At 37.8% G+C, this 19,301-nt stretch overlaps 1 protein-coding gene across 1 annotated transcript; it reads right to left on the bottom strand.

The window, feature by feature from the left end:
• Positions 1-4,778: 4,778 nt before the first annotated feature.
• On the bottom strand, positions 4,779-18,685 carry LOC112194335 (uncharacterized protein At3g06530). Its single transcript, XM_024334609.2, has 39 exons — positions 18,375-18,685; positions 18,080-18,293; positions 17,902-17,997; positions 17,701-17,818; positions 17,450-17,623; positions 17,088-17,258; positions 16,820-16,875; positions 16,630-16,719; positions 16,396-16,544; positions 16,103-16,179; positions 15,882-16,010; positions 15,688-15,762; positions 15,378-15,543; positions 15,141-15,280; positions 14,924-15,016; positions 14,548-14,725; positions 14,178-14,275; positions 13,896-14,045; positions 13,623-13,779; positions 12,859-12,992; positions 12,594-12,675; positions 12,347-12,509; positions 12,064-12,139; positions 11,774-11,917; positions 11,597-11,662; positions 11,395-11,499; positions 11,090-11,179; positions 10,663-10,865; positions 10,400-10,577; positions 10,104-10,286; positions 9,859-9,954; positions 9,698-9,765; positions 9,286-9,625; positions 8,548-8,760; positions 7,565-8,239; positions 7,055-7,458; positions 6,380-6,617; positions 5,548-5,718; positions 4,779-5,348 (listed from the first exon to the last, which is right to left on the bottom strand). The coding sequence occupies exons 1-39, from the start codon at positions 18,535-18,537 to the stop codon at positions 5,118-5,120; spliced, it is 6,354 nt and encodes a 2,117-aa protein (XP_024190377.1). The 5' UTR covers positions 18,538-18,685; the 3' UTR covers positions 4,779-5,117.
• Between the last annotated feature and the right edge of the window lie 616 nt (positions 18,686-19,301).

The raw sequence follows: 19,301 nt of genomic DNA, 5'->3' as shown, positions 1-19,301 counted from the left end.
ATGAGAAACTTCTTGTTTGTCTACATGTGTTAGATTGATTGTGTAAACGATCTCCGGCTATCATTTAAATAGAAATGAACATGTAAAACTATTTCGAGTGGTTCCATGGTGGTGGCATTCTCTCGTTGCCCTGTGCACAGCTGTTATTCTAAAGCTTTGAATTTGTATATCAAATTTGTTTTGAATTTGTATGCCAAATTTGTTCTTGTTCATGCTGCTGAGATTTTCGAATCCTTTTTATGGTCTCTATGATGATAGGAAGAAGTTTTTACATTCAAAACTTACTACTGCTCAAGTTACAACAAGTGTTCCGAATTGTAAGATTCTCTTTCCTTATAGGAATCAGATTGTGCAAAGACCCTTCACAACTTAGTCAATGCAACTTGGGCAAGTTTATAGGCTGCCTTATTACAGAGTAACAAGAATCTAACTCAAATAGATTACATGAATAAGTATCAACTCTGTCATGACACGTTTTCCAATTACACATTGAGAGCTTCATAGATGGAGGTCATGGCAATGATGCAGCACCCGATTCTGAGTAGTGAGTACGGACGAAGGGTTTTAGTCTTTTAGATTAAGAATGGAAACTACTATTTGAATGTTTCGATTTGCCTTTGTTTTTCCCCAATCAATCATACCTGTTAATTTTCTTTTCAGTAATAAAGAATATTAGAGGAGTCCATCTGTGCTACATCAACTCCATTTCTCTCTAACCCAACTTTTCATAATTCCATGATCCCAAATTGTAGTATGTGAAAACACGTGCGGTGATCAAGTGCCATTGTCGATATGATCATATGCCCCAATGTATGGCTTATGAAAATATATACTGTTTTGCCAAACTCTTCTTAAAAACTTACAAAGATTTGAATCTCTCCGTTTGTGAACAATTACTCGATTTATACTCAGAATATGTTAATTTGAGTTATAGATCCTATGGGCACATAGTGCTCCATGTCACATTGTCACTTATGTCTTACCACACTAGTGGCTACATGTTTAAGACTCGTACACATTTTAAAACGAGTTGGTGCTTTGACTTTCGTACAGAACTAGCAATTTCTTCTTCACCAGCAAGTCAAACCCAGTCATAAAAGCCCAGTCTAGATAATATAGCAGTACCTTTTTAACTTCTGAAATGAAAACAATCAACACCAAACTCCATGGCTACCAAAACTCTGAGCTCCACCTGTTTCTTGACCCTTACATTTTTACTTCTCTTCCTGGTAAATACAACATCACAGAATTTAGTTTCACAGATAAAGCTATCAGCTTTACTGTTTTTGCTTTTTTCAGAAAGACCCAATTCTATTTCAAACAGTTCTATCGTGCTTCTTCATTACAAGTATGCTTGATTAAAGATGGTTGCTTTTTCATGGGATATCAGGTTACAGGGCACCAAACTTTGAATTCTGGGCCATATCCTGTGGTGGTGATCACTTGGCCTTTCGTAGAGGCTGTCAGAGCTGCTTGGAGGGTTGTTGATAATGGACTTTCTGCAGTTGATGCAGTTGTTGAGGGCTGTTCGACTTGTGAGGAACTCAGATGTGATGGTACAGGTGAAAGCTTCAATCTTTGATTCACTTGAGTTGAGAAAAATGTCATTAGTTTTTCTGTTCTCATGCCCATGATTTGATTAGTATTCAATGGAAAATGTTGAGTTTAGTTTTGGGAACGTGACCAAATGCCCAAGTTTGAGCTAATATGAACCCACTTACTCCACTAACATATTAGTGTGCCCATTTACTCCATTTAAAACTAAAATACTGTTTTAGACAAAGCTTAATTATAAAATTACTAAGCCACTCTCTCACTGCCATTAACCTCCGGCTCTCGACCCAGGCCTCTGGCGACTCAGACCACGACCGCAGACCGATGGATCTATACTTGCGTCTCCTTCCAAACCGGATTGTCGTCGCTCGTAGCCGAGTACAGCCTTTGGCAAGTAGCTTTCCTTAGTCGGCCTTCCTTTCGGTCTCAAGTTGCTTCAACAGCTCCGACAACGGTATGACGAGGTCGCATCAGAGAAGGAAAAACACCAGAGATCTATGTTGCCGACGTTAGGTGGAGATTTCGGGTCGTCGACGTCAAGAAACGCGCTAGTTCTAGATTTTTCGTGTCCAAGTTCGGGTCTGAAGGGATCGGCAGTGATTTTGATGGTAGTGACTTCAACTATCTTGCATTTTACCTCTTGGGTCAGTAGCTTGGACGTGCTTTAATTCATTTACAGTGGGTTTGATTGTGTATATGATTTGGTTTGTACGTAGCAATGTAGGTGAGGCTGGTGGTTGTGATCTGAGTTATGTTCTTTTCCTTAGAGAGAAGTAGAAAGTTTCTAGTACCAAGGAAGTTCATATATAGATTGGCTGCTGGTTGGGGAACAGAGAAACAAGCAAGCATATTAGCTTCTGGCCATTATATCCTTTTCTAGTTTCCTTTTCTAGTTTTCTCGATATATGAGGTGGTGGAAGCACACGGGTTTTCAGTCCTGACGCTCCACGTATTCATAGTTATTTAGTTAGTATTCATTTACACACTCACATGACTCTATATTTTTGCCTATGTTGTTTTTTTCGATGAGTTATTTTTGCCTATCTTGTTAAATTTGGTATATGGAGTATAAGATGAGATTTTTGCATTGGTTAAATTTATTTTACTGGTCATGGTCAAGATGAGTCTATCCTTCATCTCCTTAGAGACTGCCTAAGTGCTATGAGAGTTTGGAATGGTATTATATGTCTGGATTCTATCTCTAGAGCCATGCAATTGGATTGGAAGGGCTGGTTTGCTGCAAACATCCATTGTAATGTTCGTTGTTATGGGGGCATTAAATGGTGTACGGTGTTTATTTTTAGTTGCTGGTATATATGGAAATGGAGAAATAAGGCGATTTTTGATGGTGAGTTTCATGTTCCTTTTAATCCCTGCAAAATCATTATTGATGCAGCCAAAGAATGGGCTACTACTAATACTAGTGGTCTGCCCTCTGTGCAAAGAACTACTGTGAGTTTGCATTGGGAGAAACCCCCAATGAATTGGATTAAACTTTATGTTGATGGTGCTAGAAATCATGCAGGTATGATTAGTGCTGGTGGAGTTGTAAGGGATCATTCTGGGTCTTGGTTGTGTGGGTTCTTTGCTAACTCCGGGTGTGGTACTGTGCTGCAAGCTGAATTCTGGGGTCTCCTACTTGGTCTCAAAATGTCTATTGATGTTCATTATCAACATGTGTTGGTTGAATCTGATTCTGAAGTCCTTGTCAAGTTGATGAATGATGGTGTGGATGCTCTGCACCCTTTGAAGTCTATGATTAATAGTTGTCAGGCTCTTCAAAGAGAGTTTCGAAGGTGTGAAATAAAGCATATCTACAGGGAAGTAAACAAGGTTGCTGATGTGTTGTCCAAGATTGGATTGGATTCTGAGATTGGAATGCACTTCATGATGCAGCCTCCTCCACAAGTTATCACTATTCTGTTGGATGATTTGTGTGAAACTCCTTGTTTTAGGAGCATACCTTGTATCTAGTTTCTGATTGTTTTCTTTTGCTGGGCTTTTGGCCCCCATTTAATTAAAAAAAAAAATTTATTTTACTGGGGCAATAATGTTATTATTGAGGGGTAATAATACTATTATTGGCCCCCAATAAAGTTTTTATTAGGGGGCAATAATCATATTATTAGGGGGCAATAATGTTTTTATTATGGGGCAATAATATTCTCCGATGACCTTCACCGGCGACCGTCACTAGTGACGGGAGTCCGGCAGCCTGTGACCGGTGACCGGAATCCGGCGGCTGGTGACTGGAATCCGGCGAGAATTGACCTGACTCCGGTCAAGTCTCCGTTGATTTCTCTCTTAGTGACAATGGGAAGGAGGGCAAAATTGTCTCAAAAAAAAAAAAAACTTAGTTGGGTATTAAGACAAAATATATGTTATTTGTTGGGTAAGTGAGTAATCTTATAAAATGTTTGGGTAAGTGGGGTTAATGTAGCTTAAATTTGGGTAAATAGACATTTTCCCTTTAGTTTTTTTATCCACTGAATAGGGTAGTCACATTTTGTGTGCATTAGAAGAGCAAGTGTTGCTTCTCTAATTGGTATGGAGATACATGATTCAGTTAGCTACCGACATTAATTAATTGTTAGTATCTTGAACGTGCTTGGAAAACTAGGAATAGTAATATTTCAGTGTTGCTTCTTCTTCTAGGCAATGGAACTTCAAATGCTATTACATTTGTATAACTAACGAGTGAATTTCTAATGGTGAAATCCTAGCTCGAACATGAAGTGTATATTAATATTGGGATTTGTCAAATGAAATTTTGCTAAGCATGTTGATGGGATTCGTAGCTAGGATCGGCAATTTTTTACTAATCATATTATTGGGACAGTTGGGCCTGGTGGGAGTCCTGATGAGAATGGAGAGACGACAATCGATGCTCTGGTCATGTATGGGGTAAGCAGCATTCACATATCCCTTCTATCATTGATATTGTTCTTGTTATAACTGCCTGTTATGTTGATTTCTCTGGAAGTGACTATCTGTTATATGTCTTGCTAAGGACATCCATAGGTGACGATGGAGGTTGGAGCAGTTGCTGCCATGAGGTATGTCAAATATGGAATCAAAGCTGCTGGGTAAACGCGCAAGTATAGTGTGTGATCCAACAGCAATGCTAGTGCAGTTGATGTTCGTCGAATAGTGAATCCGAATGTTCCGAACCGGCGAACCCTAGACCCTGGATTTTTCAGGTCACCAATGTCAAGTAGAGGATGTGAAAGAAATAATTCATCTATTAGATCAGTGGATATCAGATTTTTGATTCATACGTCCGTCTTGCTCTTTAGTTTCATGCGACCAGTTCCCTTTGTTGAAAATTTGAAAATGACACTATAAATCTATACAATGAAAAGTGAAAACACCTCAGGCAACTGCTCTATACCTTTTTTTCTAGGCAAGAAATTCGAGGTCAAAACTGTGGACATCTTTCCTATCTAATAATCTAAAACTTGTACACTTCCCCTAGGAACGAGATCAAGCATTACACACGCTCAGCTGCCAGATCCTTTCTCTAGGCCACACGGTCAGGTGGGGGGCTGTCTATAATATCGCATTCAGATATACTGTGAGAGGTCTTCACCAGTCATGGTGCTCAGTTCGTTGAAGATTTCTTGTGCCAGAGATTTAACAGAAGGCTCGACATCCTCAAGCAACTCAGCAAAGAAGGGAACTGTTTCTGGAACAAATACCAGATATTCTTCTCTTAGATGCTCCACAAGATATTTAATAATTCTCAGGCCCAAAATTCTTGCACGGACCTTGTCACTGCGTGTCTGCATCAGCACCTGGAGTCGTAATAAAAAGAATTGTCAAAATATGCTGAGAGACGAGTCTAAAAAGGAAACATCTGCAAATGTTAAGTACTTCATACGGATCATGGATTCAACGGTAAAATTCCAACCTCGTAAATTTGTACAAAAACAAGGACAGGTGAAGATAAAATCTGCATCAACAAGTAGAAACTATTATGTAGAGAAACATCACCTCATAATTCAAGGGCTTCCATAGAAGATCACTTCCTGCAGTCACAGCCATTTGACCAACACAAACAACCAATAATTCATCAACTTCTTTCACAGACGGAATGTCAGAATGCTCCTCTAGAGAAACTGGAGGTTCTATAACAAGCTGGGAAACAATGGGCTTCAGTAGAACCTGAAAATACGTGCATCCTAAATCAGTAACGAAAAAAATCACCAAAGATACTGTTATCATGATATTACAACGTTCCAACCAGTAGACATTTATTCAAGATTCCAGAAATGAGGAAGAAATATAGCTGGATGGTTCCAACATTTAAATGGAAAATGTTCTTATGGTATGAGATCTAGAAAACAAGTTAATTTCATTTGATAAAGACATGAAGAACATAGTGACAGATAACACTGAAGAAACTTTCAAAAGTCGGTTTAAGATAGAAGATGAGGGAAAAAAATGATTGGAAGAGACAAAGTATTGGGAGTCCAGTCTGCATTAAGGGCAAACAGAGATGAAAATTCCATTTTAAATCGATAGGCATCAGAAGAAACCGTGAAAAGAAGAAGACACCAGTTCACATGTCATATAGAAGTGGAGAGATGATATAAGAAATGATTCAATACATTATTTCCAAAGATATTTTAAATTCCCCAACCCACCCCACCCCCACACAAAGAACGAGGAAATTACAAATCTATCTCACTTCTCCTTACTTCTTCTCTCCTGGCTTATATTGCCAAAGGGTGAAGACAATAAATATAAATAAGTAAACTACCCACGTGTCCTAATTGTCAATTCCCAAGTATAAAATTCTCTGGAACATGAAGGATGGACTAACCTGAAAATTGGAAGAATCAAGAAACTTCATGCTTCCCGTATCATAGAGAAAACATTTATGTAATGATGATAAGACCAGCGCTCTAAGATGCCAGTTTCCAAGGAACATGCTGTTATCGGATTCCTGAATCTTGGCCTTCTTCTTTCGTGTTAAACCAGAAGGCTTTGCATCTCCAGCGACAGTAAGATAATGTACACAATTCTCCAGCAAGTATTTGAAATAAGGAACAAAAAGAGACCTGCAGTTCAAAGCAATGTCATTTAACCATACGGAACATGAACTTGGATGAAATATCATTGTTCCCCATGCAATGAAGAACTAAAGAAAAAAACCACTTCCATGAGCGGAAATTAAAAGACGGAGATACTACTAATAGAATCTGCACCATAAAAGTACCATCATGCAGCAAATTAAATTAATAAGCACTTAGAGTACATGCAACAACAAATTGAAATCCAAAAGGTACGCACAAGTGCACCGTGTAGCAACCTACAGTGAACATCATATATTTCTACCAAACCTATATAATCACATTCATAATCCACAACCAAAATATTTTAGATCGAGCTGATGAGAAAAGGACAAACACAAACCAGGGTGATCAAATAATTTCAGGAAAGAAAGAAAAAGAGGGATCTTCTGGACACTGAGCATTAACAGGATGAACTGACTCACCTATGGTTTTCCGCAAGTTTATTTACCAGGCCATAGAAAGATATAGCCCTCGGTATATATCCTGCAGGAGAAGTATCTTCCACATCTGAGTTTGCCCAATCAATACTCCTAATGAAAAGAGGTCTAAACATCGTCTCAGTGAGCTTCATAGTGAGAGAAATCATAGCAGCGAATACACTTTTCTCTACATCATCAATTCTTTGAACAGAAGCCGGATGTTGACGGCGTAGATCAAGAGCAATCAAGCACCGTTCAAAAATCTTAGCATGGTAACCACCAACAGATGTTCTATCCATTCTTCCAATCATGTTGGCCAGCATTCCAAAATAAATTAATAAACTGGAATCCCCAGACTCAACTGTGCTAGAGTATATGTTTAGCAAGGGCGGTAGAGCAAGTCGAACCTGGACAACAAGAGCCAGAGTTAACACAAAGCAAAATGAAAAAATAAAATAAATAAGAAATTTGACAGTCAAGTACGAAAAATATGAACATTGCAAAAGTGCTTACTGTGATGTTCTCGGTGATGAGCTTTCGTACTGAATCAGCTCGCATTTTCAGCTTCTGATCAGATCCTAATGCATAATCAAGATCGAGCACCATAACTTTTGTAATATCTTCAAGATATGGGCTTAAGAACTGCCCTAGCTTAACCACAACAGCCTCCAAAGTAACAAGAATAGACAGAATAAGAGATTCCTGGGGTTTTTGTAACACAACAGGCCGGCTATCACCACTGGATATGGCTTTTGTATCCGAAGATACAAGGACTTCACGAGAAATCTTAATCAAACTATCCATTATGTGAGGAAGCTCAGAGAGTGCCTTGGGTCCAAGCACATTGATCAAAGCACCAGTTGTTTGAAGGCAGCTAGATGACACTGCCAAATCGTGCGTACCAATACTTTTTGTTACAGATGGTAGACACTCACTGAAGATGGAAGAGTTAGAAGGGAACCGGTGGGCTAAAACTTCTAGAGCCAAAGCTGCTGCCACTTTCAAGGAGACTTCCAAATCATCAGAAGAATCATCAATTAACTGAACAATTTTCATACACATAACTCGCAACGATCCAAGAGAGATCTCATCAAGATGATGCCAATGAAGACTACAACTTTTATTAAACTTAAGCTTTGCTTTGACCATGTCAAGATTCCTAATGGTTTCACATAGGAGTCCAAGTGCCTGCACAAAATTTTAACTTGTCATCAAAACTTACTGCTATTTATTATCAAAAGGATATGACAACCTACAGTCCTATGCTTAAATGACAGTATATATAACAGACCCATATAATTCCAGGTCATCACATTTTTGTATCATAATGTGATTAGAGTTTGGTCACCTCACATGACATTTTATGGTCTACTTGCTTCTCCTCATTAATCAACTATCAAGGCAAATCAGTTTCACAAGATTTTCCAACTTTACGCGAAACAAAGGTTTGTTCAAACTGACAAAATGAGTAGAACATTGAAATATGCAATAACTACCTTCTTTTCCACATTTTGATCTCTGTGGCCAAGCAACTTAGTTATGCCATTAAAGAGTGTCGAAGGGTTCATGACCCCAGTAATAGCCCTCATTACAGCATGCATACACTCCTTCAAATCTTTCCTAATGACGTTGATATTTTTATCCTTCCTTCTTGCATCTACCAGTTGCTGGAGAGAGACAACCTGCTCCATGAGTTCTCCCAATGTAGCCTGCAAAATTAAAGCAGCAGTCAAAACTTACCACTGACACAAACAACCACAACAACAATAATACCAATAATAATCATAATGTAAAGAACAAATGAAAACAAGTTTAATTTTAGTTCGTGATAGGTTAAATGTTTAATTTTAGTTCGTGATAGGTTAAATGTCATTATAAACATAGTTTTACTTTATATTATTCACCTAAAACATCTGACTTAATACTACCAAAGGGCGTTCCTTAAACTCTATATTTTTTATTACTTAACCTCTGCATCGCATATTCGCTTGTTTTCATTACAGGTCTCTTAGTGAAAGAGGCAATTTTCAGGTTGATGTAGAATGCAGACAACTTTTTTTTTCCATGTAACAATATAACCCAAAAGAGCACCTGAAATAAACTCGCAACATCCCTATTCGGAACAAGTACAAATAGAAAATGCATAAATTCGGGAATCAAAAAGCTCAATAATTGGGTTTGTGACTGTCAAAGAAAAAGACAAATGAACATTATACGATTTGTTCAAAATCTACCTGAATTTTGTCCGACTCTTCCCCAGATGCCATCTTGAGCGCAAACTCGGGATCTTGCAGCTTATGCAAGGTGAACCGCATTGCAATTAACAATTCTCTAAATACCTCTTGACCAGTTTCCATTTGTTTAAGCAGCATAACAAGAGGGGGAAGCCATATCATACATGAATATTGCTCACATATTTGAAGCGCTAGGGCATACTCCCACTCTCTCTGTAAAGAGGTTGTGGAGCTATCTGAAGCATGCACATTATCAAACCAAGATGACCCTTTTCTTGAAATTAGTGAACGGAAAAGAAGAACAAGTAATGAAGCCAAGCTATTTGACTCTCCCAAAGTCCTGCATACAAACATGTAGACATTAGCATAGGAAATAGAGCATATAAGATTGCAAACTTTAAGCCAATCTTACCTCAGTAGGTACACAACAATTGAGAGCCTTCTATATTCAGCAACTTCAGGCAGTACATTAACAAAAATCTGAAGGACAAACCCAATCGAATCACAACACAGTTCACACACAAGTACCCCAATTACACAGTAGGTGACACAAAAAATGTAAGAATAAATTACCTGCAGCAATTTGTCATTGCTGCCTGCCCCAGACAGCCAACAAGGAACAACTGTACATAAAAGATCCTCAAACACACGCTGTGAATGGCTATCAATCTACACAATCGGGAATCAACCAAATGAATTATACACATTGGAAGAGCAGAAGTAAAGCCAGAAGAAGAAACTTCAAGACACAATGTCTTTGCCTGTTAGGAAAGAAAAAAAAGGAAAAAAAAAAAAACAGTGCCAGTGTTCTAGCAAACCTGTGTGACTGCTGACTCTCCAATAACAGCAAAGATATCCAGCATATGCTCCAAAACTTTTTCTGGAACGATCTTTGTGATGGAGGAAATCAGTGAAAAGACATGGTTGCGAGTAACTCCATCCTTCGCAGAATGGGCACACTCAACCAAATGTTTGACATTAATCTCATTTACCATGTTGTCCTGCCACAAAAATCAATGGTACAAACTTAAAGCAAAATAGATGAACACTTAAAACCACAAGAACTTATACAAATCTAAATAACAAGTTCAAATTTCAAAATAAGGGAACATACCTCCAGTGGAATAGAACTTATTAGTGAAGAACTGATATCTTCTAAGATTATCAGCAGTGTCTGTTGTATGTAATTTACCGTGCTCAACCTGGCATCAGAAATGCTAAAGTGGTCCTGTACCCACTCATTGGAAAAGGTTTTGTAAAGAAGCTTCAACAACGGCCCCAATAGAGAGTCCCTGCAACGAAGTGGAAAACAATTAGTATAAGATTCAACCGAAGCCACACTTTTACCCATGAGTGGCAGTTTAAGAAATTACCAACCTCTTCTCTATGTCTTTCTTAAATAATAAAATACCAAGGAGGGAACCAAGTAAAGAGAGTGCATTTTCTCCGTCACATATCACGTCACTAGACGAAGTGGACTTCTGACGTTTCATTTTCTTTGTTCCGTGCACTGAACGACTTGCACAACTTCCATCTTTGAGTATGTGATCGAGAGTGTGGACGATAGTGGAGCAAGTAATCTGATACACTCAAAGGTATCCAAATGAGTTGCCTCCATATTGGTGTATAAACTAAAAATAACTCAACTCTTAAAGAATCCTAATCACAATAACATATTTTACTAAATGTAATATTATCTCTAACAAATCTCAATTTGATCGATCCTACATAATTAGCTAGTAAGCCAAGGCAAACTAAAAAGAACCCAACAACAAATTATAATAGTGGAGAGAGCAGAACAAACATGTAAACGCTGCAAGGCTGCTCTAGTTGCATTTTGTATGTCCCCATTTGAATTCTGAAACACAGCTACCAGTTTTCGGAACAAAAGCTCCTGCATCGTATAAGAAAAAAAAATTATGTCACGGTTAATCCTGCCAGCTTCAATTTCAAACAAATTTGACAAGATTCAGTAATTGTATATTTTCCATCATGCTACAAGTTCACATAAACTTATTATCAAGAAAGGCTACAAGCAACAAGCCATGCATAGTTTCACAAATAGGCCATGCATAGTTTCAAGAATAGAAGGAAGAAGAAAAAATTAACCTGCACTTCAGTCTTCAGTCCACTGTAAATTTGGCTGTTAAGCTTTTGCAGGACAGTAATACAAGGCTGTATGGTGGAAGCGTCTTCTGGAGCCAAGCCATCCAACTGGAATAGCAAATAATCGAGTAATTGATGCATGCAGATATGAAGTTAAAAAAATTCACTACCAGAATAAAATTGCAAATTCCAGATGGCTTCTTACTTGCAAAGCCTCCAATAAATGGTCCTCAAATACATGCCCGTCTGATGAAGAAGGCACTGCACAGCACTGAGACGGGCAGAAGAAGAATCTCATTAGAGAGTAAAGGCATAAAAATAAAAAATACAATAAAAATGTACAGAGGCTAAAACAATCATTAAGGGAGATCTATCAACTTACCTCCAGTAGAAGGCATAATATCTGAACTTCAATTTTTGACAAACTCCGACTGCGTCTTTCCAAGAGATGAGATAAATATGACTCAACTTCTTTATGATGTATAATGGCATTGCCTGTTCCTCTGAGCAAAGAAAGAATAGCAAGCTGCGCCAAAAACATTCCATTAGCACATCTAAGAAACCCCCTCTGATGATAATATTGATAGCATTGTGCCAAATAATATTATAATAACCAGAAGCATCAAACAGAAAAAGCAGGATTCAGAAAGAAACAGTGCATAAATAAGATACCCTTGCATAATCAGGCAGTTTCATGGCAGAATTCAACATGAAAGTAAGAATCTCTTCTCTTGTAGATTGATCAAACCTATAAAAAGTTGAGACGAGTTACTAACAGTCAAATGTAGTTTATTGTACTCAAAGTGTAACACTAGCCTATAGTAAACAGAAAAATACTGTCAAACCCTATTGCTGATAATTACTCTTGGAACCAAGTTAAGATTTGACAAATTTTTATGTCAGGTAGAAACTAGAGCAGTTGATAGCAAAGGCTTCAATGAGGACAATGGTTCACCTTATCTCAATATTCTTTGGTCCTAAGAAGCTCTGGAAGGACGGGCTGAGCAAAGAGGCCAAGAGAGAAGGAAGCAAGTTCCTGTCCGATAGGATTAGCCTTTTCTGCTGGACCAACAAGTCCAGCAGCTTATCAAGATGATTAATCTGAATTGCACGGTTTCCTGCCATTCAACAACTCAGTATTTCAGTATCAAAACAAAATCAGAAACGGGCAGAAAACATTTCTAAGCAGAGCAAAGCAATACCATTTTTCTTGCTCAAAGAGTCAACATGAGATGAAAAGGTCTGTAAACCCTCAACACAATTCATGGCAACATTTCTTATCTCCTGAAATAAGGCAAACAATTCAAGAATAAATCCCTACCAATAAGAAACTGCATCCACTTATATCATAAACAAAACACAAATGATAATCAAAACACTTTGACAGAAGAAAAGGTCCGCTGCAAGTACATACAACTTCAACTAGTTAACCAAAGAAAAGGCAAAAGAGGTAAATCACCCAAGTACCTGGTTACAACTAGCCAGTGGAACAAGAAGAGATGGAAATTCAGCAAGAAATTGAATTGGCAATCTAACTTCTGATTGAAGACACAGATAGGAAAAACAGTGAAGACTCTCGACCTGGACTGCAACAGGAACGTCTGTAAAATGAAAAGCAACATGTCAATGCGATCGACCAAAGAATCCAACATCTTAATCAGCTAATTTATTCACAAAAGACTGAAATATGACTAATATCAAGATTAAAACAATATTCAACACTAGCTATTCGAGAGATTGAGATTGAGATTGAGAGAGAGAGAGAGTGCCCATTATACACTGATATTTATGTGTACTCAAAGCCGATATTCTACTTTAAGACTTATGGCCCGATGAAAAAACAATGTTTAAACAGTTTGAATGACTAAATGAAACCTCTAAAACCAAAACAAAGAACACAAAAAGCCAATATTCCAATTTAACACTTTTGGCCCAAGTCAGAAAACCAATGTCTAAGCAATTCAAAACTTCAAATAACTAAATTCAACCAATCAACCAAAAAGAATGTGATAAGTGACGTGCAGATTGTACTTGGATAAGAGTCAACACAAAAAGCTGAGAAAATAAGGCAACAATAAGAAGCCAGCATGAGGAGGGGAATTGGAGGGGAACTAACGAGTAACGAAAAAGAGGATTTCGTGTGAAGTACATTATGGGTTAAGTTCATTGGAATTCTGCTTTATTTTACAGCAAAATAAGTTATATTAGATATTTTGTCGAAGGGGATGCACCTTCTTCTGCGAAAAACTTGGCAAGGAAAGAAACAGCAGATATCTTGCACTTTGTGACAACGTAATGACGGTGCTCCTTAAATATGTTCTTAAACTGACAGCCTGAGAAGAAGGCAAACAATTCCCTGAGCCAGCTAACCCACTTCCCATCACCATCCTGCAAATATATATATAAAGCATCTATCACAAACGAAAACACATAGATACATATAAGATATCAATGACCTTTGTCATTGTAGTCCTAAAAATATAATTACAAAAGGAATTACTAACCAATGAGACATCTGCAGGCATCGCAGATAGAAATGCCTCCATCAACCTCCAAAAGATGCAAATTAGAATATTTGCATTTATTGCTTTCAAATTGGAATCTAGCTTATCAAGAAATCTGCTGCAATCCCAATTCAGCATCTCTGTTTTGAACTACAAAAGAAAACAGGGAAGCGGAACAACAAACGTCATCAGCATCATGGTAAAGTTCAGAATTTTAAGCAATCTGATCCAGCTTTGGGAAGAAAGTATGATGCATCTATCAACAAAAAAAGTTTCTCATACCTCTGCTATAGAGATATCACCCATAGACTCAAATGATTCCCATTCCGTCTTCAATGCAGGAAACAAAACTTCAAAAAGTTCCAAACATTCAGCAGATTCTGCCACAAAGAAGAACTACTGTAAGCTCCAAATAAAAAAAGAGCAAAAGGAAAAGAAGAAACACAACCACTAAAGATCTCACAGAGTTTTGAAAGACAATGATACAGAAGAAACAAAAATGCATGATTATGCTGAGCAGAAAAGAAGTACAAAAAGGAGTTCACAATTCAATGGGATAAATATCAATTTACAAATGCAAAATACAAGTTGAGGGTCAAAAGTCCACCAAAAGGGTCACTGAGAAAGGTTTTTAAAATAAAAAGAGATATACCCTTTTCAATCAGAATTGTCTGCATCATCACCAAAAAGAAGTGCGTCTTTGACAACTCAAAGTCATTAGAACTCTGAACAAGCCAAGGCATAAATTCTGCAGGGTGCAACAAGAATCTGCTCGCCAAACTAGTAATGGTGGCCATGTTAATGGAGGATAACCTTCCTGGTTGTAATGTCTACACAGAATCACATTTTCAGAGTTACTCATTTTGCATTCCTAAAAAATATTATTATAATAGCAAGTGGTTATATGTAACAAATCAAAACTAAGCAACAAAATCAACAGAAAGAGAGGAACCACACTTCATGAACAGATAAAGAGAAGAAGAAACATAGACAAGAAGCAGCCTGGAATCAACAAACTGATAACTTACTTGTTCTGTATTGCATGCAGCAGCAAGATTCTCAAACAGTGGCCATTTTACTGCCTTAGCTAATTCCAATGCTTTCAAATTTAACCTCTGTGTCTGTAAACCATGAAACATAATTCCTTCAATAGAAAGCTCAACTTGTTGGACAGACAGCATACCAACTAGAGAAAGAATTCCAGAACTGAGAATACTTCGAGGTCTGGAGGGAAAAAAAAACAACCTTAGGTACAACAAGGAGCAAAGGAAATATCATAGCAGCTAGTTTATTGCAACATTCAACATTCTCATGGATGTCAGCAACAGCATTCTTTAGGCACAAAATAACAACATCACATGCTAGGCTATTGTTCTCCAATGGCCCTGCTAGAGAAAAAAAAAATGATTAAGCATATGCACTATAGAGCAAGGGGACCAAAATTAATGCCCTCACCGAACCTACGAGTGTATAGTTACTCACTTGTTAAAAGACCAATGCATCTTCTAAGCAGATTGTCCAGTACTTCAATAAGATCAGATGGGTTTATTAAACTGGACAATCTGTCTAACGACAAAGCCGCTCTGACAACGCTAAGATCATCATCCTGAAGCTGTCGCAATATGCCATCTTGGATGATTACAAGACTCTGGTCCACAAAAAAGGAACTACATAAGAGCAGGATGATTTGGAGCCTTACGCAACCATTTACTGATATAGGCAAGATTTGCCAACTTGGTGTATGCCAATCAGAAAATTAGACCATATATTCAGATAAAATATAAAATGGTACCTGCGAATTTGTACCCTTGGCTTCCAGAAGACCTGATGTCCTTATTTCAGAAAGTGTACGGCGACGAACATCAGCCTACGCCACATTACAAATGCAGAATGCTCAGTCTCATTGACAGAAATGATTTCAAACCTTACTGATGCATATACATTTATGAGTAGATATAGAAACAACTAGCAACTAACAAATTATACCTCTGGATGATGCAACCTGAACCAAAAATTTGATTCTGAGCAAGCTAGTGACCTGTCCAAATTCCCATCCAACATTTTACGCAGAGCTTCATGTACCGAACCCCGTTTCTTAGATTGCACATTCTTTTCCTGCAAAAGTTAATGATTAGAATACCCTGAACAAGAATGAAGGCACGCCTGCACACAAACACTCTGTGAGAAAGAGTGGATGAGAAACATACCAGAAATTTGTGAGCAGCTCCATGCAGTTCAGATGGATATCTTCTAAGAATGAGTAAAACTTTCTCTGCCCAGCTTCCTATAAAACATCCCATAATCATGATGGAATTCAAAGCAAGCATCTTAATATCTTTGCAAAGAACAAATGTTTACAGAACAACTCTGACAAGACATATAACTAGAACTGCAGACGAAGTCATAAGAACAGACATGGTAAAACAAGAATGTTCAAACAAAGGGAATAACACTTATCTGCGCATGTATAGCATGCATAAAAAGACTTATAAGAACAAACCTGATGAAAATAATGTTGAATTTTCCATGTCCTGTGACTTTTGCAAGCAGGAAGATAGGACCTTTGGAACTACATGATGAACAAAATTCTTGGAAGGAACTGTATCTAATATGGAGATCAACGCAAGCTGGCAAGATTCATCAGACGAACTGCAATAAACGATCATAAGTTTTGACTGAAATAGGAAGTAAACAAGAGATGTTCAGAAGAACTTAGTGAATATTGGCTTCTCACCTATAGTCAACAAGAGAATCCAAAAGCACGGAAAGGAATCTATCAATTTTGAACTTGTTGAAAAGTCCCAGAAGGATGCCAGCAAAATCCCTTCACATGAAAGCAGAAAGCTAACTTAAAGAACATGCAATAATGGGGAAACACATTAGATATAATAACTGTTCAGACAATTAATGCAATCAGGATTTACCTAATGCCGATCAAACTCTTCAGAGCCTTCATGGGAAACTTATCCACAACTTGCAACTGAAAAATTCAAGGAAACTCTCAAGTAAAAGACAGATTCAGGTAAGCTAGGTGTTTATTTACAAAGCAATAGAACCCATTACACATACATCAACCGCAATAAAAAAAAAAGATGACGTGGTAAAGTTCAAATTCAGGCAAAGCAGTACCGGAATTTTAAATGAATGTTGAATAATCCTATAATCTCACTGCATACAAAAACAAAGCAGTACCTGAACAAGGTTGATCAAAGTCATAAGTGATAAGCGAAAAAGCTGAAGATCAGCTGACTCTTTTGCATCCTCTTCAGCAACTTTAGCAATTAATAAAATCAATCCCTTGACAAGTCCGGGAGATATTGTAACTTTACTTGCTAGCATACCAACAATCATCATAGCACCAGCCTACAAAAAGAATATAATTTTCACACAGTTTACCACAGAGCCAGATAATGTAGGGAAGAAATTGAAAAAAAAAAAAATCCTCAAATAAGTTTCCATCGTTTATATACTAGTATGTGTGTGTGTGTGTGTGTCCTAAAAACAGTAAAGAAAACTTTTAACTCTATACTAAAAAGAGTGTCTTTCAGACTCACCTTGTTTTCTGAATGTCCATCCGTGCCAACCTCAAGTACAGAATGAATAAGTGAACAGATTCTTTTCACAACATGACTTTCAACAGATGCAACAGAACCCAAAACCTCAACAACAACTGCCGTGCAAAATCTGATCACGGGCTTTGAAGGCCGATACTTCTTTGACGGGGATGCCTATAACAAAGCAGTCATTTAAGTGACACGATGACAAGAGACTAATCAAACAACCAAGCAAAGTTTCAAGCACTCACATAGTCGAACAAAGCCTCCAAAACCCCCATGTCACGAATACATTGCTGCACTACAACATTTCTAGGTGGCGCTGCACCAGAAACTTTCACGCCCTCTAAAAATTTCCACTTGCTGTTTCTAAACCACAATAAATTAACAAGTCAGACTCCACCAACTTCAGCAAAATGAAATACACCACAGAAGAATTACAATAGACTAACCCGAAGTTAATTAATTGAACAATTTTAACAAATGCGTGGGTCTCATGGTACGGCAGAGCACACAAAATCAATTCCTCGAAGTTGTACACATGAATCCTACAAAAACACACACCACATTACAATGTACATCATAAGAAATGCATCAATATTTACAAGAACAAATGAAATGATCACTCACTTATATCTTCGCACCAAGTACTCGAGAGTCTTGAGTGACGATGGGAGCTCGAAATGCCCTGACAGCAATCTCAAGTACTTACTAATCGAAGCATCAATGCGTTTGTTTTCCTCTACTCCCATCAACTCTCTATCCAATTCCTTACTCTGGTAGCTGAACAAGTCACTCTTAAAGTTTCGGAACCGCTCGTCGGTACTAACAAGAAGCTCAAGACCTAGAATTATACATGCAGAGATCAAAACTGAGCTCTAATTTGCCTGTATTGAGCAGTGTACGAGTTGATAGAGTGACTGACCTTGAAGTCCTACGGCGAAAATTGTGTCGATGTCGATATCGGCGGCCTCTTTGGGGTCGAAGAGGATGGAAGGGCGAGTGAAGGGCCGCTTCTGCGACGGGTCTTGGTCGACTTGTATCAGCGATTTCAGGACTTTTAACTGGGACGCAATCGAGGTCGCCATGGCTTCAATCAGTGAGGTTCGAGTGAAGCTTTGGTGTTCGTGTTGGGGGTTAGAGACTGGTGGTTTTGCTCGGGCTTGGGTTAGGGTTTTGATTCGGGGCTCTCTCACTCTGTGAGTCTATGGGAGCCGCTTCGAAGGGGTTTAGGGTTTTTCGTTTTGTTTTTAAAGTTTTGGGGAGGTGGTGGCGGGTTAAGGGGTTTTGTTTTTTACGGACGGTTAAACGGAGCAGTCAAAACCAAGACGAACGACATGTCGTTTGAGATTAAACATTTCCTTTTGCTTTTCCTTTTCTTGGGAACATAAACAAAACTCAGTTAAATACCATATACAGATCATTAATATTGTTTATTTACTTGGAATTGAGAAGTAATAAATGGAGCATATTTTGATCACTTAATTTTGACCACATACTCACATTTGGCTGTGCAATGACATGTTTGTATTTATAGCACAGAGAGTGTAAGACCCGATTTGTTAAGCAATTCTGTTTGCATTTTTCAAGTACTCGATTGCATTTTGTTGTTTAATGACATGTTTAAGTAACAAATCATAAATGCAAGAACAAATCGAGTTTACAATTTCTGTGTTGGCTTTTTATGATTTTCTCGATGTTTCAATTTTAAAAAATTATAGAATAATACTATATTGAGATTTTTTAGTTCTCCAAGTTCTAAATTTTTTTTTTTTTTTTGAAACGACAATTGCTTAAGAATCATAATTTTTAGTAGTGGAAAAAATATAAGAGCAGTTTTAACCAACCTAAG

This window comes from Rosa chinensis, chromosome 1, assembly GCF_002994745.2.
Source record: "Rosa chinensis cultivar Old Blush chromosome 1, RchiOBHm-V2, whole genome shotgun sequence".
Classification (NCBI taxonomy): Eukaryota; Viridiplantae; Streptophyta; class Magnoliopsida; order Rosales; family Rosaceae; genus Rosa; species Rosa chinensis.
This window is presented reverse-complemented; position numbering and strand designations above follow the sequence as displayed.